Source organism: Anarrhichthys ocellatus, unplaced genomic scaffold, assembly GCF_004355925.1.
Source record: "Anarrhichthys ocellatus isolate YVR2014 unplaced genomic scaffold, GSC_Weel_1.0 scaffold13, whole genome shotgun sequence".
Lineage (NCBI taxonomy): Eukaryota > Metazoa > Chordata > Actinopteri > Perciformes > Anarhichadidae > Anarrhichthys > Anarrhichthys ocellatus.
In genome coordinates this window covers 7,434,947-7,458,672 of record NW_022280043.1, presented here as the reverse complement: position 1 = coordinate 7,458,672, position 23,726 = coordinate 7,434,947, and the positions used below count along the sequence as shown (strand labels likewise).

The following is a 23,726-nucleotide window of genomic DNA, read 5'->3' as shown; positions in this document are numbered from 1 at the left end:
TGATTGCTTCCTCTGCTTAATGAAGTGCTTCACAGTTCAGATTGACCTTAATTAGATTTATTTAGTCATAAAATAGAAAGAAGGGGGGGGGTGTTCCACTTCTGGTCACTTCTGCGGTGGTAAGGACACATCCTGGAGAGATTTTCTCTGTGGGAAATAAAGATTGCCTTTTTAAAAACAAAAAACGGCATTAAGTCTCAACCGTCCAAGGAGAGAAAAAGCGAGCTCACCACTAGTACACCACTTAGAGCCTTCAAGTCATTCAGGACTTGGTTGCACAGGTTTAATTTGTCGGACAGGGTCACTAGTCTGTCCTCGACGTCCTCCAGGTCCTGTCGAAGAAGAAACATGGAGGTCATTTGCTAGTGTTGGGCAGACGGCAATCAAAAGTTCAAGCTTCAGATCGTGGCTGACCTGTTTAACCGGTGAAACGGCCTCTTCAGTTCGCATGGTTAGGTCTGAACAACCTGGAACTGTTTTACAAACTACTTAGAGAAATATAAATAATGTAACTGGTAAAACCCCAAAAGTGCATTTATTGTTACCTGTTTCCGAAGCCATGACCATAGATGTATTGTTTGTCCTGTTAACTCTGCATTTCCTTATTGTGTGTGCCTTCTGCATATTTAAGTAAGTGCTCACAGGTGATTTAAATTTCCCTAATTAATGAGTAATGAGGGGGCATGCAGGTCATGTGGATTTGAGATCTGTTTGAGGGTTTGAAGAAGTGCCAGAAAATGCTTTTCCAGACATTTGCAAAATAACACCAGACTAAAATCATATATAGTCTATGACTACTATTTTTATTTTTTATTTATTTTGGATTTGCAAAATCGTGTAAAATCAAACTTTAATAATACAACATATTATCCGGGCATGAACATAAATAAAGAAAAATTAAAAGTAATTTAACACATTTTTCAGCGGTCCAGAGTTTTCAATAAGTTTGGGATCATTTCCATATGTATGTTACATGTATCAATAGTTTTGGGATATGACATTTTGCTAATGAAAAAAGTTATAAGATATACCATTTTGTTATGAACTACAACATAAAACACGCAGAAATATCCCCGGAGTATACCTGGAGAAATGTACTACAAAAGGAGCATTGATATCTTATCGTAATGTATACAATGTTATACCATAAATCGAGTGATCTAATACGTATAAAACAGAACCATCAAGTCCAAACTTTTTTCCCCACTTGATAGTTAAAACAAAGTGCTGCTGGCCCTTTAAGTGAGCTGGCGTCATTATTTAGGGGCGTAACCCGGAAGAGTTCTGTCATATCAACATGCACGCTCCCCGGCTATGAGGTGACACCGCCGCTGCAGCTTTGATTGTATGAAGTCCGTTTGTAAAGTCGCTGTTGAATTAATCAGATCCGGAAGAGCTCACAGTTCAGCCTCAGCTCGTCCGCTCGGAGGAGACATGTGCAAAGAGCTCAAGACCAAAGTGCTGCGTCTGCTGCCGCCGACCTCCAATGGGCCATGTGTCCGTCAGGAGAGCCAAACAGGTCAGCTCATATTCACAGCAAACGTGCATCCCTGTAGACTACAGGTGCATGACTTTAATAGATTTGAGCTACAGTAATGTTAGATGATGTTTGTCAGTAAGTGACGCAAACCTGGCAGCGTGTTACATCAGATTTCTGTTTTTCCTGTCATGCGTGTGCCAAGTACACACCTACACAGAGCTTATTTCGTAGTCTAATACAGTAACGTTGACAGGCTTTATAATCAGACAGCTGCCTGCACACACTGAGCATCAAAGCTTTATTTATCATGTCATCATGTGACAGTCTATGACATCAGATGTCATCAGTCAGCTATTGGAAATGAAATTACTTGATGAACTATGGATCTGTAATAAATGTTTCTCATTTAGTTGAGGAATATAAACTAAAGATATTTATCATATTCATAGCTTCATCATATGATTTGCATGCAGGCCTTTTTTCCTGCAAAGTACCCTGTGATTAGATAAGTGCAGTTGAGGAGAAACCACAGTTACCTCAGAAATGCAGTGGAGTGGATATATGAAGTAACACAAGTGTCATGTACCTTTTTGTTAAAGTTGGTATACTGCACTTCCCAAAATGCAAGTCAATAGTTCTATGAGACACTGTGCTCTGGAACTGTTATCACAGGCTGAGGAGTCCTCCACATAATGAGCACATAGACTTTCACATGTGAGTTCAGTGGATTGCCCTTTATATGCAGCTCTAGAGCAACACTTGTCATTTGTTACCGTCTATTTCTGTACGTTTTTCAGCCCTTCGCTACCATTGAATCAATCTCCAGCATGCATTACATATATATTGAAAATGACACTCGTATACATTTTCTTCCCTCTGTGTTTTGTTGTCACGTGTGTCCCGCAATGGATGATGCCTCACATTTACCCTCCCTTGTTTTTTTTGAACTGCAGATGGTGCTGAAATCCTGAGTTGTACAGCGAAGGCTCTGAAGGAGGGTCACGTGGTCGGCGTGCCCACAGACACCATCTACGGCCTGGCATGTCTGGCCCAGAACTCTGAAGCCGTCAGAAAAACCTACGACATCAAAGGCCGAAATGGACACAACCCGCTGGCCATCTGTGTAGGAGAAATCCAGGATATCTATAAGTAAGTTTATGTACGAACGCTTGCTGTTTTACCTCCAGAATGAGAGGAAGACGTAGATCTGGCGCCCATTTTGTTGTTTGACGGATGGTCAACTGATCATTCAAACAGTTTGAATGCCTGTTGGTGTGAGTCCCTCAGAAGTGTGATGGTTTTAATCATAGACCGACCACATGTATTAGTCATCCGCAGATGAGTCAGACCTAGAAGAGGCAGAGATGCCGTCTCCACACCAACAAGACACATTTTACACTTCGAGTGATGATCACACCCGCTGTCACAGAAATACCCCAGGATTCATTCATTATTTACTCAGGAGGAATCTCTTTAAATTAAGGCATTCTTAAGTAAATCACAAAATAATACAGAGGACATGAGGCAGACTACCAGCTGACAACATCTTGGATTAAACAAAGAACATCACGTTATCTGCGGTAACCGCCGTATGAGAGCAGTCTAGAGTCACTTTTAAACATTGTGCTTGTCTCCGTGGTCAGGTACTGTAAGGTGAAGGTGAAGGAAGAGCTGCTACGTGACCTGCTGCCCGGTCCCGTCACTCTGGTGCTCGAAAGATCCGAAGTACTGAACAAGGATCTCAACCCCTTTACTTCAGTAAGTCCACTCCTTTTCAACTGGATGTTACTGAAAATGGAACCGCAAACAAATGGTTTAGCACCGAGTGTCAGTCATCTGCTGCTAACATGTCCATGTGCCCCTCAGATTGTCGGTGTTCGTATCCCAGACCATGTCTTCATGAGACGCCTTTGCCAGATGTGTGCCGAACCACTCGCTCTTACCAGCGCCAACATCAGCTCACACACCAGCCCCTTGGCCGCGCACGTAAGGGAAAAATAATACAAGACAAGCTGAGATATGCTTTTATCAGTCTCGCATTCACTGTGTTTCATTCAGTATTGGAAGGGTGTCTCTCTTTGTTTTTATCTCTTTGTCATTTAAGATTTCTAAATTCTTCTTTAATGTTGCGGTTTGTCCTCTGAAGGAGTTTCAGGAGCTCTGGCCCAAACTAGCAGTGGTCGTGGATGGCGGACCAATAGGAGACCAGAGCCGCCTCGGATCAACAGTGGTCAACCTATCGGTTCACGGCAAATACAGCATCATCAGACCCGGCTGGTGAGTTCATGCGCTTTTTGTGACCCAGTTAGCTTTTTCTTTCTGCTGTTACATGTACCATTTACTCTCCCCCAAACTAGATCCTCCCCACCAATAATATCCACAGGAGCACCAAACCTTTAGCAAAGAAAGACTTTACTCAAGGATGAGCTGATCACTGTGACCTCACAAAACACGTTTTGGGCCGTAACTCAGTAATTCATATGCTAATTATGACAATTTCTCACAACTGTCTAATCCAGGAATATTCAATTAACATTTAAAGGATATATATCAGATATATATCTGATATGTACACTAAATAAATGAACGAGATACAGGTCACGTTACACTTCGGTTCCAGAAAATATTCCAGACAGAGGATGTGATGTGATGGATCAGATTTCAGTCATAAATAGATATTGATCTGTACATACTGTGTGAGACTGATCATCTGGCAGTATAATAATGATTTGCATTTCAAAACGCATTTCACAAATCCATTCTCCACACTGGTTTTTAGGATGCAGTGTGTTCACAGTGGAAGTATACTCAAAGCAGACAGTATGCATATTAAATACACAGAGTATGAAGGATGCTTACAGGTGATGACTATTCAAATAAATTATGGCTGGTGGTGAAGCGGGTTCAAAAAAATCTTGCTGAACAAAAAGTATTAATTTAGTGTTAAATTTTTGGGAAAGCATTGTGATGTCTCTTTGGGATATTCAATTAGCAATAGGACACATATTGTACTTACTGTTGAAATGTTAGTATCTAAAGCATGTGATACTTTTATATACTGACTGCTAAAACAGTATACTATGAGGATGTAGTACTTACTGTATAGAATTGTTATTTACTGTAATATGGATTTGGGACACTGTTGACTGCCCATGCTTATTTGCATGGTAAAGTTGAACAAAGAGGAAACCTGTTTTATTACACAACTCAGGAAGAAGGGAACATACGCACCAAAGGAAAAACACAGGCTACTTTCCTAGAAACATGCACCTGCATGCATTAAGCACCTGCCAGGGTTACTGCTGTGCTTCGTACTGAAGCAACAGTGTCATCACAATGTACTCCACCACTGGGAGGATGGGCCTCCTGCTGTGGTTATGAATCTCCTGAAAACTAGTAAACAAAGTAGTCAAGCCTATGGAGTCAGAATATGTAAATACTTGAGTAATCAGGGGTGTAATGCATTGATTAGCAGATTGAAACATGGCTACGGCCACAAAAACACTTTATTGCATTGTGTCCTCCCACATTTACTCTGAAGGACACTCGGTACATTAAACAGGAAATAACTGTAATTCCGTTTTTAGTGCTCTTTCTTCTACGGTTGATGTGCTGGAGCACAAATATGGACTGTCAGAGGAGCCATGGGAAGATGGACCTTTTGAAATCTCCACACGCTGAGACGCACACCAAGTGTTGACCGTTGACGAATGCTTTTCATGTTCACGTGGAACAATGAGTTTTTCCCGAGAAGGACTAGAACTCAGGAACGACTCGACGGCTGACGTTCTGGTGGCTGATTTAAGGACTGGAGTAACTCTTTTCCTTTATGCGTCTTCTATCTCGGGATTATGTGGGATCTTGAAGCGTCACAATTCTCTACCGTCTATTTAGAAAGGAGGTCAGATTAACAGAAGATACAATGGTGTGAGATATATTTTAATGTTTCTATCATGGTTAGAATTGTCATAGGGTTCATTTTATGACCTAAATGTGATAACATAAGGGATGGGAGGAGTTCTATGACTTGCATTGACTATACATCAAACTTGAGTCCAGAACTATATTTTATTATCTCATGAATCTCCTTTATTTATTTTATCCACGTCATTTTAACGTGTGAGGCTTGCACGATTCGTCTCCTGCGACAGTTACAAAAGCTCTGTTTTATGTTGGAGCCTAACCTACATTCACAAGTTTGAAAATACTTTCTTCTCTCCATTTACAAGTTAAGAACTGCAGCATTTTCTAAATTCGCATCGCCTGTATTGACTTGTTTTGATGGATTGCGCAACCACAATAAAAGTTGTTTTTTTTCAGTATCTGAGTGTTATTATTGCATCAGAAAATTGTTGAGCCATACCTCTGTCTTTATTTTTAGGTGTCTGGAAGTTAAGCATCTGATATTTTTCTTTTTTTTAAAGAGCAGAAACCACTTTAAGTGCCCGTCTCAACCAAAGAGCATATTTTTATTCTCAAAAATGCCAGTTTGAAAGTACCTTTTTACTTTAATAGACAGCATGATTTCATCAAATGAATATAGCAGAGTGCTCCAGTAATTGGTGCGTTTTTATTCATATAGCCTCTTCAAAACATTGAGCCTCAACCTTAACACTTAACTGATTCTATTTAGTTTTCACTTCAGTGGCAGAAGGTGGCGCCCACCATTAACATTGATTGACGTAACCAGAATGTTGCCGGGCAGCCAGCAGAGACTCTAGAAAGTCACTGCAACCGGCCAAGAAATTGCAAAAACCCTAACATGTAATTTTTACACAAATGAGGTATAATGTGTTAATAAATTAGCTTTAGAGCAGCTGGTAGATTAATTTTGACACCATCAGACAGAACCAGGCTAGCTGTTTCCAGACTATTTTTTATTTAACAGGCAAATATGAGAGTGGCATCAATCTTCTTGTCCAACTGTCTGCCAGAACGTGAGTTGAAAGTATTTTCCTAAATGGTTCTCTTCACTTGCTTAACCACTACTTACTGCTTTTTAAAACACCATGGCTGGATTCAAACTTGCACCCTAACACACTGTTGATACTAAGTATGATGTAATATTTAGTATGTAGTGCGTTTCAACTGCGTATTATGTGGATTTTGTGCACACGAGAAATGCCTGTAACATACCAAGAATTTCTGAGTATGAGACATGAGCTTACTGGGACATCCTCAACCGCCCCCAAAATGCATTGCTGCCTTTCAGACTGTCCATTGGCTGACAGTGAAACAGACGGTTTGAATATTTCAAATCATTAGGAATGATGGTGACATTGAGGAACAATTGAAAAGAAAAAGTGCCGGAGCCCACTTTTAAAAATATTTATTAATTTTAATTTGCCTTAAAATAATACAGGAACATATTAAATTGAGTGGTAGAGGTAATGCTGATTTAAAATTTGTGATAAACAATTTGCATTCAATGGTAGCGCGGACCATTAACGTTGTCATCGATACAGTCATGTGATGCAGAGAAGATGTATTGCTTGGGTATACTTCAGTGTGAACAGTGTGCTGGTAATGGCATACTAAATGGTTAATTTAATAGGCAGTATGCAGTGCATACAGATTCAGTATGCAGTATGTCATGCGTTTTCAAACAAAGGGGAAGTCACCGTTAGTGTATGAAAGTGAAACCGTAGAAGTGGCTATTGTCATCAATTCTATTATTTAACCACAGAGAGGGAAGGAGGCCCTTAGCCTACATGATGACGGTTTTCTTCGTGTGTTTGAGACAGTTCATGAAGTTACATTAAGTGAACAAAGACCAAGAGACGGCCGACCGAACATTTTAGGACTCTGGGCTGTCAATGGAACAAATTCCCCCAGAATAACCCTTTCTTTAATGCTGCTTTACTCAGAAACTCAAACGAGACAAGTCACACCGACGACACAGTGTCCTGTTCTTGCAGATCGGCATGTGTGCACAAAAATACGCACACACACTTGCAGAAACTCTCACATTCGGCTCATCTTTATGCGCTCGCATCTATCCTGATCAGTCTCAACATTCACTCCCCCTCGCCCCCCTTTGTTGTCTCTCCTTCATGTGCACACACACTTCCACTCGAGCATGCTGTTTCAAGTCAGTTTGATGAAAGCTCACATGAGCCACTGCTCCTTCTCTTTGTTGAACTGCTCCGCCCAGCGGCGGGTCAACTCCAGGTAGTGATCAGGTCCGTGTGGCTGATAGTCCAAGTACACACGGGTCACTGTTTTTTTGGGCGTTGCCCTCTCTATCTGCGTTCCCTCGTGCCATTCATTAAATGATGTGATGGCGATGACGTCCGGCCTCGCATTCAGCGCTGCCTGCAGGGCTGTCTCATAGTAACGACCGTTCACCCTGTTGCGCATGTTGTGGTTGTTCCACGGCCGGATGCTGGTGTCGATATAACCAGGTCCAACGCTTGGGATGAAGAGGAGGTTGTTGCCGTCACAAAAAGCTTTGATGGTCTTCCAGTTCTGGTGAGAGGAGCCGAAGGAGAAACCGTTGGAGGCAAAATAAGTGTACATGCCATCAAAGCCTCCTGCGAGGATGTCGTGCTTGTGGCGCTCCTCCACGATCAGCGCAATGAAGATGGAGTCATAGGCTGAGCCACGCACGCTGTGGGAGCCGGTGGGAGTCAGGAACTCAGACCAGAACTCTGGAGGAGTCAGGTAGGAGTCGTAGATGTAAAATAGAGGAAGACTCTTCCCTGTGCTGGAAGTGAACTTGTAGAAGGCTCCATGGTCACCATACCTTTTTAAAGAAAACAACACACGGGTCTTTAGAGTCAATTCAAAAGGGTTTATCCTCTCAGCATTACTATTATTATAGTCTCAGTATAATCTGCATGTTTAAGTTGACTGTGGGACATGAGGAAAACACAAGAGGAAAGCTCGGGTTAAAAATGGAAAGGATTCATCTTCTGGGGAGCCTGAATCTGCTCAGTAGGTTTCTTGACAATCTTCTTTTTTTTTCTCACAGGAGTTGATCGCGACCAAAACCAGAGCTAAAAGGGAGTGAATATTGGACCATTGTGTGGCCAGAAACACAACTCTAAAGGAATAAAAAGTTGCTCTGTAACTGTAAATAAGCAACTGTTCACCATATCGAAGGTGAGAAAATCTTAATTTTGTGTTCACAACTGGTTTCTGCTGCTCCCAAGTGGCCATGATAAATCAGTTATTCAATGTTTACATGACGGGTAACAAAAGTGGAAACTTTCTGTTAAGTAATTAAAGGAGGTTTGTAGGATCACCTAAAACATACAGTTGTATCCTCTTGGCACCATGAATGCAAACAGCAAATGTAATGAAAAGCCAGCCAATAGATTTAGGATACATTGTCATGGACAAATATGTTGTTCGAGGGAAAATTAGGACCAAATAGGGCCGCTAGAGAGAAGGTCAGAGGGTAAATGATTCTTCATTTAATGACAACATATGAAGATTTGCTTTCCATTTCTTGCTAACATTTGTTGAAAATGTAAAATCTTTTGGGGGGTTTTGGGCATTTGAGTTTGAATGTACTTGACAGGTGCTCCTTTTCAGAGCAACCTTTATTCTGAAAGTTTTGTAAAATTTAATTTGCTTCAAAAACTCATTCATGAAACTAGACTTATCTAATCAGAAATGCGTTCTAAAAGTATTTCATTTTTGTAACTAATGTTCTTTTAACCGTGCATGAAATCGTAATGGTTGAGTCAGTGACGGAGAAGCACAGCCTACCTGTCAATAATATACTTGATGTTGTCGTGCACACTCTGGTCGTTTCGTCCTCTGTATGGTTGGATGTGAAATGCAACCTAAGAAAACAGGCAGAAAGACACGCGCTTTGTTAGTTTCCATTCATCTTATATCTGCTAAAAAGATACTATTCACAGATGACCTGAGCAACTATTGACTTGAAATCAACATTCAGTTTCTGAGGGGAGACTTCTCATCAGGGATTGACAATGGAGACAATATGATCCCATGACGATGTGTTTTTTAAATTAGAGTTTGTTACGAATAACATGCATATTATATGATAGTCAAAGGCTGTGAAATCTGATCAGACTGCCGATTCCTCCTCCTCAAAAAAAAAACAGAGCTCTACCTTTTCAATTGGGCAAAACAAGTAAGTCGTGCACCATTTTGACCTTGTGTGGCCCTAAGCAAAGCATGACATCAGGCGTCTGGTTTCTCTTCCCTAATGTTACAGTTGACTGTACTTATTTGCATATTTCCTCAAAACCTATGAATAAATGCGTATAACACTAGCTATGGCCACCAGTACATCATAATACAGTTACCCACTCAAGCAGGTCCTTTTGGACACGATGTGACGTAAAAGAACCATGTTTTCACTATTTTCATGACAAAGTATGTCACACTTTAGATGTTTTCACCCTAAGTGCTGCCCCTCTGGAGACTTTTGTAATGCTCACTTAGTGGCTCAGTTAGAAACGGGTATTTGCAATTGATGAACAACAGCAGCAGAGAAACAAGGGACCTGAAGTGACACGTGCAAAAAAAAAAATGTGCTTAAGTTGAATATTTTAAGGAATGGCCAGAGACTTTGAATAATGTATGATCAAAGTGAAACACTTTTCTTCTCGAGCAGTGGACACCCAAGGGGGACAATGTGAATAAAAAGGGCTTTTTAAGATGCTGGAGGCCAACAGCAACTAAATGGATGTAGGACGTTATCGAGTGAGCTACATCGCCTACGTTGTGTGATTCCTCTCTTGTCCCGGATAAAAACCTAATGAAAGTCTACATTTAGACCAGTAAGATGAAGACTGATCGGACCAGTTTAATTGTATTATCTGATGGTTACGCTACAAGAAAATGTGAAGTGATCACCAGAGTTATTACAAATCATCCTGAGAGGGACATGAATGTGTGTTGCAAATTTCATTGTAATCTATATAATAGTTGCAGAGGCAATTCACTTACAACCACAAATGTCTCCCGGAGGCACTATATTGAAAGTCAGTGGATCAACAAAGGCATTAAGCACCCATAGAATGGATTCCACCATGAATGTCTCTGCAAAATGTCAAAGCGATCCATCGTATAGTTGAGATATTTCAGTGTGAAGTGGTTCCCCTCCACTGAGCCACGCTGTTAGCGTGGCTAAAACGAGAAACACTGACATACGCATGCATCACTATCTAGAATAAGAACCTCTCAATGATGACGATTGTGTTTTTCCATTTTAGTGAGCCACATTGAATCGTTTGTCAAAATGTTTACTATAGGGAGTGTTTGGTGTTTGTCTGTGGAAAAGAGGACAGTTGGCTGCACTGACTGCGTCACTGTGACATTGAGCATAAGTGTACTAATGGATTAAAGTGATGTTTAGAATTGGCTGGAGCCGAGCAAATTGTTTTAAACTGCGAATGTCTACAGATAAACTGTCACCTGGAGGCAGGAAAAAAGAACCACTTGTGCCACTAATGGAGATGCTAAGTGATTTTATGTGCTGCAAGACGTACATTTTAATGGTGTAAGATGCAGTTGCTGGCAAAATATCAATTTGAAGAAAAATAGAGGAAGGAAGATCCTGACATTCTGATGGAATGATCGCCTGGAAGCAATGTTTGTTACGCCGTAACTCTCTGGACTTCTTGTAAAGTAACAGCCCAATAATGTGAGATCAAATGTGAACGTATTTAGAAAAACTATGAGGTATTGGCAGATATGAAGCCATGTAGTTATCATCCACAGAGGGGGAAAAGCTGCTATGGTCTCCTGTTCACTGCAGCAGAACGCAGGCCACTAGAAAGCTTGTTTTCCAAACACATTGGCCCATTGCTCTGTGGTAATTTCGAAGTAAATGAGACAGAGTCTTCGCATTTTAATACCTCATAAACATTGACAGCATGGGCCAGGATCAACCCCATGATTCATGCTGCGCAGAGTGGAATTTAGTGCCATGTCATGCAGAAAGCACTAAAGGAGGGATACGAGCCAACGCAAAGATAAAGGTCCAGACCCTTATAACAATTTGATCAATTTTAACAAAGCGGAGCACATTTCTTCATGAGAGAGTGTCAGTTTTGCTCTGTGGACAAAGCCAGTGCAGGGAGTCACGTAGCTACTGTTGGGATCTGGAAAGTGTGGCTGATGCCATCATAGGGCACCCAGTGGCGTTATTGCCCCGTGTACACACGCAGCTACATGGCCTATTTATTGGATAGACCTTGTACAGCCCCTCAGGGTGCAGATTGTTCAGAGCAGCAAACTGAGTCATGGGACCCATGATGCACATTTTCCCCTCTGCTCCCTCCCTCCTGCACCCAGCTTCCAATCAACCCCCCCCCCCCCCCCTTTCCCCACCCTTTCCCCACCAAACCGCCCCCGCCCTCCCCTGAGCAGGAGGACTGTTTCAACTCCTCTTCAAGCTGAGGCCGAGCAGCAACTCTGCTGTGCAGGCTCCATGTGATCTGCTCTCCAACTCTGCTGTACAAAATACAGGCTACACAAGCTTTTTTGTGTGGGTGCTGCTGAAATACTGTTCAACTTACATAATAAAAAGGGTACATTGCTTTCCTGTGTAGCATTACCCAAAAGAGGAGCAAGTGTTCTTTTTAGCTGTGTGATGTGGGATTGCCAGGAAGAAGGAAGTTGGAATTGTTTTTTGTTGAGATAGATCTGCTCCAGGTATATTAAGACAGGCAGTATGAGGAAAATAATGTGGCTATTGAAGCGTAGTAGAAACACAAAATACAAGTATGAACCTGAAAGTGAGCATAATATGTCCCCTTTGAAATATATAAATGACTCATCTTGAACATAACTTTATCAAATGAGATGTGGTGTGGGGAGACTAGCTTAACCCGCCCATCATACTCGTAGGTTATAGTAGCTAGCACCGTAGTATCCTAGTAGGAGATGTGTGTTTGGATCTCGGTTGGCAAATTATGGTGATTATGCTCTAAGTTATTATATTTGCCTCCTCTTGACAAGAGTGCAAGTTAAGGAGATGTTGGCGGAGGGCAACAGTCCTCTACAACTTGAAACTCCTTTTTCAAGAAAAAATGACCAAACATTCTTTGGTTCCAGTTTCTAATAAGTCAAAATTGTCTTTGTCATATATGCCAGTAAATTTAATATATTTGGCATTTGAAATGTTGTTTGAATAAAACGATTTTAAAACATCCACTTAAAATGAAATGTTTAGGAAGTTACATTTTGCAGCCTTGGTTTGTATTGTGCTCTCAATCTGATATTGCATGGTCCTGAATACATTTAGAATCTTGAAAAAGGTCAATGGCACATTCATGCCTCAGTGAGCCATACAAAAGCACTGTACGGACACATTCACATGCTGTTCTTAGATTGCTCTGTGAAGCAGTTACAAGTCTGCCACGCTCACTGTAATCCTTGTCTTCAGTTTGCAAGGAGTGCTGCTGTGACAAACGAGACAAGACGGCACAGGGCAAGGACGGACAAAGATATGAGATGGAAAACAAAGTGAATACGGACAGGTACTCTCTCTCACTTTAGCAGGATACATTTGAACTGTTTTACGCAGAAGTGGAGTTCATTCTTTCTGGTGTTTTCTCTCTTTTTCCGATCTCTTTATCATTTGCTCATCTTTTTACAGCAATATAACGTTGTTATTAAATGAACGTTATTAGTTTTGTGTAATTATATCGACTCTCCAAGGGCCTGACGTTTCAAAACAACACTGCTCGTGCATTCTTAGAAGCATTTCTCAGATTGGCCGCTATCCACTTTGCTACTAAAAGCAGATTGCCGATATGCGTGTTTCCTGAATCCTGATCTGATACATTTTTGGCTGTTGCCACTGCTCCTGTGGGACCATCAGTCTTCCTTTGGGCTTTCCTCCCTCCTTTTTTTTAGCCTGCCTTTCATTCGAAAAGAGCAAAGAAATAATTTAAGGTTGTTGCTTGAGAAAAATTTGCATTTGAGTTCCAAATGATCAGAGCCAAAGTTCTTTACCGTGTCAGCATTTTGCTGAAAATTATGCGAGAGGAAACACTCCAGAGAGAAATGTCCCTGTGTGCAGATGGAGTGGGAGGAGTTTGTCCAAAAACAAGGAGAACTGGAAGAGGATGCTTGGAAATGCTGCACTCCGCATGCTGCTGTATACAGAGAGAAAATATGCTATGGCTTTCTCTGCTCTGCTGACTGATTGTGATCTTCTAAAGTCTTTCATAAAACAACACTTCCGTCTGCATGCAGCGAGGTTCTGAAATTGTAGAAGGCATAGCAGGGTCTGTTTTTACACACACACTTCCTCCACGCTTTTAAGAAAATGTTGTGCTTGCTCGGTTGCTCATGATAATACAGCATGGCATTCTATTAGCTTCTCTGCTGACAGCGTTATGTGTAAAACCTCATCAGCTCAGCGTTGCATGTCTAATCCAGGCGTTCTTGTCTTGCCCTCATGCAGTGATACATTATTTCTTTGCCTGCAGCCAAACAGCAGACTAAACAAATGTGATATCAGATCTGACAGATTGGCCTGACAAACTGTCTCTCATTAGAGTTGTTCATACGCAGGATGAGGCCAATACGTGTCACATCGCTGCTGGAAAATAAATGATCTTTATCTTCACATCAGGATACAAACACTTGCATCATAATGAATTGTGTTACAATGATCCTTCCGATGACTTTGCTCTGTAATTAACCTTGGTGATAACTTTAGCAAGTTGTCAATACAACTGGTTTTCTTATAGATCAGTGACTGGTTAGTTTTGGTCCTGTACGTTAAAATATATTTAAAGAATATACATGGAGTAGTGGTGGTGTTTCTTCCACAATTTGACAATTTATTTACGATCTCTCAATTACAGGACAGGTGTTCTTCCTTAATGGAATTGAGAGTCTGCTAAAATTCTGACAATTTCTGAACTGGGACTCGAAAACAAACTATTTAGCAATTTATTTCCTATAAACATCATTAGGGCTGTATGTAACTTACTGATTTTATTTCTGCCAACAAATTGTTACAGCTCTAAAAATCATAGTAATTTAAACAAACCCTTACAGAAATGTTGATGCTTTTATCTGGATGGCTGGCGGATTTTTCTTTACTTAAACATTTAGTGTGTTGTGCAGATGCTGTATGTGCATTATTAATGGCACCTGTCTTAACATAGGAAAACTCTTACTAGCTTGTCTCTCTTATATGTCATTTCAAATTCATACAGAAAGCTTCTGAGTAGCTTTTAATATGCACATGGACAGATGAAGTATTTTTCTTCAGCTCTCATTTAAGAGAAAGTCTGACAAAAGGAAAAACCTCAAACTCCAACCATTGTGTTATAATCTCTTTTCTGTCTTTCCCTTCATCTCTTTCTTTATCTGGAGAGATTCTGACAAGAATTGTATCGCATTACGAGCAAGCTTTCCCTGTAAAAGTTTAATAAGCCTTCGATACAGCGACAGGAGGCAGAGAGACCGACATGGTGGGCAGTTATTTCCTTCAATGTGCCATTTTCCAACCTAATTGGCAAATCGGTCATGTGGCTTTGCTACCCCCCCACCTCTCCACCCTGCTGATATGCTCACCCCCACTGAACAACTGATCCAGCAGCAGCAGCTATTTGACCTGTTTTTTTTGCTCTAACGCTGGAGAGGAAATGCCATTGCTGCTGCAAACATCCAGAATCAAATCCATGAGTAGCACAGACAGCTTCATGGGAGGCAGCAGAACAAGTTCAAAAGCTCTTAACCTTCCTCTCCTGTGACAAAAACAAAACTGTTGTTTCCGTGTATAACTCCCCACAACGCAATAGCTCCTTTGGGATTACTGTCCTGAGCAGTGTTAAGCTCTCTACTTACCTTTGTGAAGCATCTTTAATCCTTTGCTAGCTCCTGTCTAACTCTGCTCTTAGTGAGATGAAAGTATGGTGAGATAATGTAAAGAGATATTTACACATCGAACATATGCCTCAATATACAGCACATTGTCTTTGTTAGTTGTAGCCTCACTAAGGTTTAGATCGTAGTGTTTGAAATTCAGTGGGCCCTGTTCAGGCTGGCTTATTGCATTTAATGGAGTGCCTCAAGGTTCTGTACTTGACCTCCTTTCTTTTTTCTTTACATAAATCATTTTGGTGTTTCTGCCCATGGAACTAACACTCATTGCTATGAAGATGATATGGTGTATATGAAGCTCTAGCGTAAGTTCAGACAGGAAGACTATACTCTTGCATGCCTAAGCCCGTAGCTTATTTACCATACATCTGCCATCACTCCTCATGCAGGCACCCTCATTATTTCCTTGCTGTTATTGTTTGGGGCCGTCAATCATGATATCAGCTGTCTAGATCAGCTGGTCTCTCTAGCCAATAGCACAACAACACAAGGACATCGTTAGCCTATCATCTTGCTGCTGTCTCTCTTGAATATGACTGTCTCTCTCTACCTTCAGTACACTCATGCTGCCGTTACACAGCCCGCCACCTCCCCATCTCCGCCCAATCTTCGCAGATTCATCAGCTTCATCAACTCATCATTCTATCAACCTCATCAGACACCATCACCACCAGTGTCTGGACTCCACGGGGGGATTTATATTGTTGCCGCTCAGGGTAATCACAACTCGATCACAAATCTCCTCGTTGAGTTCAAGCGGCAAAGAATTTCTGCGTGACTCATTAACGCAGCATCTGTGATAATAAATGCACTCTACCTTTAGTATTTTGCAGTCTTAGCTCGCTCAACTCAAACTAGTCCTGAACTCATAAAAACGGGGTTGATGTTGTTTTCTAATGCTAGCTTATCTACATTGTGGACATTCTGACAGCTCAGAGGAAGACAATATAACTTGTTACTCGTTAAAAATGTAAAGGTATTTGGTTTAATGTTTATCTTTCTTTTATGTTTGTATATTAGACACAAGTCCTGTTTGTCCTCTGTATGCTTTCATTTATAAAGCTGTTCCAGGTAAACACAGTGTTTATCTTGCAATCATTGTATAAAAAAAAAAATGCTACTACAAGAAACTGTCAGGCCCCGCTGGAGTCTGAGCAGAAGGACTTTCTGGTGAACCTGAATGATTTCATCTGATTTCATGCGGAATCCGACCAGCTGGCACCGATGACTAGCATTAAGAATAATTACATAGAAATCGCCAATCTTCTCGCTGATGGTCTTGTTTACTTATGTAGTTCATATAGATTAGTAATGAATTGAGATTTGTATAAGCAGTTTAATGTTCCTCACAGTAACTTTAAATAAATACAAATAGAACAAAAATAAAAGTTGTATATACCCCCTACAAAGCCCATACCAGCATAATTGGTGTAAAACTGTTTCATCAACAGCTGCTGATTTAGAATTAACAAATTTCCCTGCAACAACTTGCAGTTTGCATAAAAATTGAATTGACAATTGATTTGGTTCATTGCTCTTTTTTCCACCTTGGACTCTTTCCCAACTTTGTTTCAGGTCACACACACACATGCCTTTTACCTTGAGGTTGTGTCTATATGCAGCATCCAGCACAGCTGGTACCAAATCCTCAGCGGGTTCCCCGTTGTCGTCAGCCAAGCCGGGGGGATACCAGGACAGGACCAGAACCCCTGGAGACACGCGTAAACTCATGAGTCTGATCATCCATCCTGGACCAAAGACACTGGTTAATACCTCAGAGAGCATCTACTGCAGAGAACATATGTCCAAAATGCATATGAACCTCGAAAAAAAAGTTATCTCATGCATTGTCAAAATGATGTATGGATTGTTTTATAGACCCATTGAATGAAGTCAGCTGTGCGTTTATTGAACACACTGTGACAATTCTGCCCCGGTAATCCATTAGGATAATTACCGTATTTTATAGGACCAGACAGAAGCTGGTAAGGTTTGTGGTAGGATACTGTATGCATGGTTGGATTATAAGACAATGAGTCATTGGGCACAGATATGTAAAAGGCCCCCCACCTCACCGAAATAGGAGCAAGACACCACATCGAGCAAAACGAGTCACTTTGCGGTTGTTTAGCATCTCTTTGTGGTCGTTTTGCGTCTCTTTATGGTCGTTTTGTAACTCTGTGTGGTCAATTTGCATTTCTGGTCGTTAAGCGTCTCTGTGGTCATTTGTGTTGTGTCTTGCTCAAATGCTATCGTTGCATTTTATCATGGAACCTGCTTTGACATGTCCATGAGAAATGTTGACATTCACTACAAACAGAGGCTCATGCACGCCCTGAAGCCTTGGGGCCCCTGGGCCTGTGGTCTGTAGGCCTGTTCAGTATTCCATCCGTGGCTGTGAAGTGTGTGAGCCGATTCTTTTTATCTAAATGCCTACCTGCCCATCATCCATATCCTGCACCCGATTGAGGAATATGCACATATTTATTATGTCTCGTTTTAGGGGCAATCTCGCCGCGCAGCTTTAGTGGGTGACAGCTTATATATTGCAGTTGAGAAATGCTTCCTCATGCTCTGATTCTGGCTGAGAAATAGCTTCATATCAGCAACAACGGTGCCTGGCACCAGAGAGGATCTGGCACATGGGATATGCACTAAGAGCTAATTCATTAAATAAACGTCCACTTGCTGTGGAGCTATGGGGACTATTAGATTACAATACCCAACTACGTCTGTGTGTATTAAGAATGAGGCAGCTGCTATTCATTTTATTTATGAGTCTCTGTGAAGTGGTGGGGAATCAGTCATCAAGCCAAATGGAACTATTTACAGTTTGGCTGGCTGTGGTGCCTAATTAAATTGATTATTTTTCACAAAGCATTGTGACCCAGCACTCCCATGATCCTTTGTGGTGAGGTTTCAAACGGATGGATAGCGTGGTCATCATTCCGCATGTTGTACAATAACCTACTGACCTGCGGGCCTATCATGTGTAGGCTGCTGACGTCTGGACACACCAGGCTGTTACTCGATACCAGACTATACAGGACTGTGCTGTCTTTTAGGGAAGCCATACAGGTTTTTGAAAAGAATAACAACATGCATATCAATATTTCATGGGATGCCCAAGAAAACCTCTGATAGGACCCTGGGTGATAATTTAATACCTTTCATCTCTGCTTTTATGCAAGTCTTGTAACTAGAGTACACACTTAACCTTAGATAATGCATAACACATATTTAAATGTACACTATTTCATTCCCCTTGACGATTTTAAAGCTATATGATCAGATGTGTTTTATGGCACTTGCCATGGTTTTTATTAAATCTATTCGTATTTTTTTCTGATGAAAAGCATAGAAGTAGAACAGTTCATTGCATTCAACATCATGACTAATTTAAATGTGATTTTTTTTTTCCCCATATGAATATTGTAACATATAAACGCATTACTATCCTGATATTGATTTCAACCATATTACCCATCACTGAGGGGCATGCTTTGTTGAAAAACACACTAAAATGTAATCGCACTCTAAATTTCCTTCATCAATTTTGAAGTTGTGACAGTCAGGAAGGTGTTCTAGTCATAATGTAATCCTAATAAGTTGATCTCTTGATTACTGGAGCTTTTAAAGTCATTAAGTTTCTCTCTGTGCTGCAGAAGAAAGCGCAGCAGTAGATATTTAGGGACTTTGAGCTGGGCGTGTGGGGAGCTGTCCAGTGGATGTGTGGTGCTGAATTTGTTTTATGCCTCTCCAGCAGCTTTATCGAGGCCAGAATATTCTGTGCTGCATCTGAGCGCAAAAACAAAATGCAACAATGAGCTATTTTCCTTACTATTTCTTCCCAAGAAATCTACGCAGTCTCTGAACCGTACCTGCTGCAGATGCTCCTATCTGCTCCATGTGGGAATCCAACACGTCCGGGTCCCTCGAGCTGTACGGATTAAGTTCGGGGTAGAAACTGGAGCCGATGTCCTCAGGCGGCATGTGTCTTCCTCTCGGGTAGCTGGACGCGATTTTGGGGTCCCAGTGTGGAACCAGGATATGGTCCCAATGAATGTACTTGCCGTCCATGTCTGGGTTGCCGTACCAGGTGTAGTAAAATATATGAACATCATAAAAGATGGTACCTTCGGGGCCAGAGTTGGACAAAACTGCTTTAGTGTCGCTGCCAGCCGGACGGTCTTGATCCTGGGACGCGGTGGCATCACGGGACACCGAGCGCCGGTCCATCTTCCCTGCGATCATCGGCAGCAGCTCCAAGCCCGGAGCCAGATCCGAGAAGCCGTCACTGGGCTTCAGGGTCCTCAGTCCCATCAGGGTCCCAAAGACGAACAGCGTAAAGAGAAACAGAGCTATGCACGCTTTCCTGCGTAGTCGTGCCATGTTTTTGGCTGCAGTGACGGGACCAGGAGCGCAAAAAAAACCGAGAGTTCACCTCACAACCTACGAACTATACTCTTCAAAGTATCCTGCAAGGCAACTGCAAATGGCACATTCTTCTGAATTCATAGCTTACAAAAAAGTAGCTACATGATTGCAGAGCAGACGCAGCAGACTACTTGACGCAGTTGGCTGCTTTAACTTTTTTTTCATTCTGCTGAGCTGCGTAGCTGCGTAAGTGTAGCCTGTGTTGGAAACTCGCCTCCGTAAGCGCTCCTTCTGCTCCGTACAACGGGAATGAACCGAGTCCGTTAACGTGCTCGCCCTTCGGTTGTAACAGGGCGGATGTTCGCGATGCTGTTCCCATCAAGACGCTTCACCCACTGATCTGCAAACTGTTATTCTCTGAGCTGCTTTACTCCAGCTGGCTGCAGAGTCCCGCCCATGAAGCAGATCCGTCCACCTGATACCGGACGCGGAAAGACAACCGGCGTCGAGAGGATGCTCCCCGGTGACATCGAGAGGGGGGTTTCCAGCCTCCGTTGGTTGACGGTCCGTTTTGGATATCAAAAGAGGCGGGGCTCTTTGGTTGATCTCTGTTTTGCTTGTTTGTACATGGCTGCAGAGCCTCGCGCAACAGAAATGTGCAAAAAAATGACCATCACGTGAATGCTGTCAGCACATCGGCAACAAAGATCAAGTAAGTAGGCTATAGTATTGTCGATATATCACAAGTGACATCACCATGACTCATCGCAGAGTGTAATCTCTTATGCACGAGACACTATCTGTTGACATAATATTGACTTTAAATCCAAAGTGTTGAAATGAAGGCAGGCGCGTTGACTTCAGAGATGTATACTGACATCTAGTGGTATTTTACATAATAAAACCCAAGGGCACTTCACCGTGCTGCTTTCAGGTACTGCCGGGAATTATGACACCCTAGATGTCTTGCTGTTGTGATGTCCAGTTTTATAATCATCATCATTATTTTAAACCAGTGGGAAGTGCAAAATGGGTCTCTCTGATTATAATTCATTGATGGATCTATTTTTGATCAAAGGCAAAATGTTCCGTTCATCTTATTTATTACTGCCGACTTTGAACAAAATGAAGGAGTTTAGCTTCAACTCCATAGAGGAAAGAAAACAGTTAGTTTAACTGTTAAACTAATTACCGATCAGTCCATTAGCCCGTGTAATTTGGCTGGAGTCCAGCACTGAGATCTTGGCTTCCGGCCAAGATGATCTGAGGCAGCACTTGGGAGGCACTGACGCCTCCACCTGTTTTACTGATACTTCATTTGATTGTTTTCTTTGTCTGCTGAGAAGTTTGTTTATGGACAAACTGGTGACTGATATTCGCATGCAATCGGGCGTTTTAACCTGTGGTATTTAACGTAAAATCAAATCTAAAATAACTTAAACTATCAGTTCAACAAACTTCATTCTCCTATATTCGAGCACAATTGCTGTTCAAGGACTAAGTATATTACCAATTTTTTCAGCTTTCCTAATGTTAAATTTGAACCCCGCAATATTAAAAGAGTTGGAGTAGCTCAAATGTGTATGTGAATTGTCAAAGGCCAGTAAAGCATTTTGCGCAAGTTTAAAGCGGATTTTGGTGCCGTAATCAAGGCTGTCATCTTTCCAACTGTAGGCCTACCAACAATAAAGAGACCCAGCAGTTTAATTATGTATTTCTTATACTTTCTTGTGTCAGAAGTATTAGTTAAAATCCCTAAAACTGAATATCCTACTTCAGGTTATCCCATTCGAAATAATTTTAAAACGTTATAACGTTTAGGGACGCAGATAATTTTACAGCTTCAATAACGCAATGATAAACTAGATTATGAATTAAAAACTAGAATTTTTCAGATCCAAAAGTACCACAGAAAAACCTCTGGTCATTTTAAATTTCAACGTCCCGTTATAGAATCTCATTTTCCAAACCAAACAAAAAATCCAATCAGTATAACGTGTAAAATCTATTTGGTGTAGTGGGTGTATTTGGTTTTACAGCAGAACATTAATGGCTCCTATAACTTTAAAATGTCCCCCTTCTTATCTTCCTTCCTATATCCTGCAGGTCAGGCAGGTTTCAGTTATCAGGTTTCAGAAACCTGAGACTTAAGTTGTTCTGCTTCACATTATAATATAATATATTATAACTCCTCTCTGGCCGAGAAGCATGTTTCTTAAAAAACAATTTACCACTTTAACGCATTGATATGGTGCATACAGCTTTCTCTGATCTGTGAAACCATAATTTGGGACATGTACTGCTGTCGATTATATAGCCTAAAGTTTAGGGCCATATATACGCGTGTTGCGGGTCCACAAGGGGTCGTCGTGGTAGTTGTGATGAAATCGACAGGTCACCTTTAAAACATCCATCAAGCTTTACATACAAACACAAGGGTGGAGCTGTGCTTCCATTCACCAAAATAATACTTAGTAATGGAACCTTTTAATTATACTACGCAGATAAATGTAACTAATTCAACTAGTATTTTCCCTCTCACACGTCGTAAATTAAGCTTTTCATTCAGATATTTGTTGGTATGGTATGTTTATTCTTTCTGTATTCATTATTTCTATATGTTCTATTTTAGTTATTTTTTAGTAATTGTTTTGGTTTTTATTGTAGTTTTTAATGTCACCTGTAGTTTTTTTTTTTATAGTTTGTATTTCGTTTTCATTCATTCATTTATTCATTGTACAATCATATAATTTAGTCATCTTTTGATCATTTCGGAGCTGGACTCTCTCTCTTTCAGCTTGGTAAAAATATCACTTTCCTTTGATTCATCCATCACTCCACAAGGACACAGTCAACGTCTTAACATGATGTAATCAATCACTATTGATCCATGAATTCGTTTGACCAGCTTGGCTTGTTTACATGTTGTGGTTTTTTTTTTTTTACATCTGTTCTGCATTTTTTATTTTATTTACTTCTATATTTTAAACTCTCCTCCTCTGTTGTTTGAGTCAGTTTAGCTGTTTCTCCTCTGCTGCATGGGAAGACCCCCCATACCCCCCCCCCCCCCCCCCCCCCCCCCCCTTTCTCTCTCTCCATGTTTCATCTGGATTAACATCCCAAACCTTTCTTTGGCATGTTAGGACAGCAGCTAATCAACGCACTGATCGCAAAGGAACGAAAGCACTCACAACGAGAGATGATATACGAGATGACATGGTGTTGCTACAACAAAGTAAATGTTACTATTGTCTTGTAAAAACATAGTCGACACCAATTAAAAACACAAACTGACTTTTAAAAAACCTGGGGGTGTCAAAAAAGGCACTTCAGGCTCCACTGGTTTTATTTTCTCCCTCCCACCTTGGGTGCATGGAGCCTATACTGCATGCGTATAGATCACATTTTAAAGGAGCTTAAAATGTTTGGTTTTTTTCATTTCTATTTTCGTCATGATTCAAGAGTCGTGAATGAGAAACGGCTGAATAAAAGCTGGTTTCATGTTTTTACCGAAACATGCCCAGTCCTGCAAAAAAGAAGGCCTATAGCAAATATTAATGTGCAAAATGACTGCAATTGTAAACTATATAAATCACCTAACTTATCAACATACTGTGAGTTTCATGTAAGTATAGATAATAAAAGGCCATAATAATGTCACGAGGACGTGTCGCTAGAAGTGATTGGTCACTCTCCACATTTGAGCCCTTCTATTACACAATATGCAATCCATCTATCCTTGGGGACTGTATAATTGTGAATCACGTGGACGTGACCGAGAGTGTGTGTGGGGTTCGTTGGATGAGAAATGGTCATTTGTATTGACCGACAGAGCTGACCACTGGAAGAGAGGGGAGGGGGGGGGGGGGGGGGGGGGGAGAAGAACGCGTTTCAGGAAAGAAAGAAAGACACTGGGAGTAAACTGGCCCACAAACATGGCAGAAGGTATGTTGGGAGCTTTTGGTGGGAGTTATCTCTTCTGGCGTTGTTTCAGAGTTGTTGTTTTTTTTCTTTGAGAGAGGGGGGGGGGGGGGGGGGG

The 23,726-nt window shown here is 41.3% G+C and overlaps 3 protein-coding genes across 3 annotated transcripts in view; 2 read left to right on the top strand and 1 right to left on the bottom strand.

Annotated features, from left to right (window-relative positions):
- Nucleotides 1-1,308: 1,308 nt before the first annotated feature.
- Nucleotides 1,309-6,282, top strand: yrdc (yrdC N(6)-threonylcarbamoyltransferase domain containing). The gene is made up of 6 exons (XM_031853243.1): nt 1,309-1,519; nt 2,434-2,629; nt 3,124-3,238; nt 3,347-3,466; nt 3,627-3,757; nt 5,068-6,282. Exons 1-6 carry the CDS (start codon nt 1,348-1,350, stop codon nt 5,159-5,161), a joined length of 828 nt encoding a protein of 275 aa, XP_031709103.1. The 5' UTR covers nt 1,309-1,347; the 3' UTR covers nt 5,162-6,282.
- Nucleotides 6,283-6,796: 514 nt separating this feature from the next.
- On the bottom strand, nt 6,797-20,203 carry LOC116386747 (glycoprotein endo-alpha-1,2-mannosidase-like protein). Its single transcript, XM_031853242.1, has 4 exons — nt 19,192-20,203; nt 16,910-17,019; nt 9,197-9,273; nt 6,797-8,225 (listed from the first exon to the last, which is right to left on the bottom strand). The coding sequence occupies exons 1-4, from the start codon at nt 19,700-19,702 to the stop codon at nt 7,589-7,591; spliced, it is 1,335 nt and encodes a 444-aa protein (XP_031709102.1). The 5' UTR covers nt 19,703-20,203; the 3' UTR covers nt 6,797-7,588.
- Nucleotides 20,084-23,726, top strand: part of lin28aa (lin-28 homolog Aa) — a 14,844-nt gene continuing 11,201 nt past the window's right edge. Inside the window, exon 1 of the mRNA XM_031853245.1 lies at nt 20,084-20,399. Within this exon, the coding sequence (XP_031709105.1) occupies nt 20,369-20,399 (31 nt within the window). The 5' untranslated portion in view covers nt 20,084-20,368. The remainder of the gene's footprint in view (nt 20,400-23,726) is intronic.

Excerpts from the sequence above, each read along its gene's own strand:
- yrdc (XM_031853243.1), top strand. The coding sequence starts at position 1,348 with ATGAAGTCCGTTTGTAAAGTCGCTGTTGAATTAATCAGATCCGGAAGA. Across the intron at positions 3,239-3,346 it reads ATCTCAACCCCTTTACTTCA|ATTGTCGGTGTTCGTATCCC; the intron begins GTAAGTCCACTC and ends TGTGCCCCTCAG. Across the intron at positions 3,758-5,067 it reads AGCATCATCAGACCCGGCTG|TGCTCTTTCTTCTACGGTTG; the intron begins GTGAGTTCATGC and ends TTCCGTTTTTAG.
- LOC116386747 (XM_031853242.1), bottom strand. The coding sequence starts at position 19,702 with ATGGCACGACTACGCAGGAAAGCGTGCATAGCTCTGTTTCTCTTTACG. Across the intron at positions 9,274-16,909 it reads CATATAGACACAACCTCAAG|GTTGCATTTCACATCCAACC; the intron begins GTAAAAGGCATG and ends CTGTTTTCTTAG. Across the intron at positions 8,226-9,196 it reads ATCAAGTATATTATTGACAG|GTATGGTGACCATGGAGCCT; the intron begins GTAGGCTGTGCT and ends TTCTTTAAAAAG.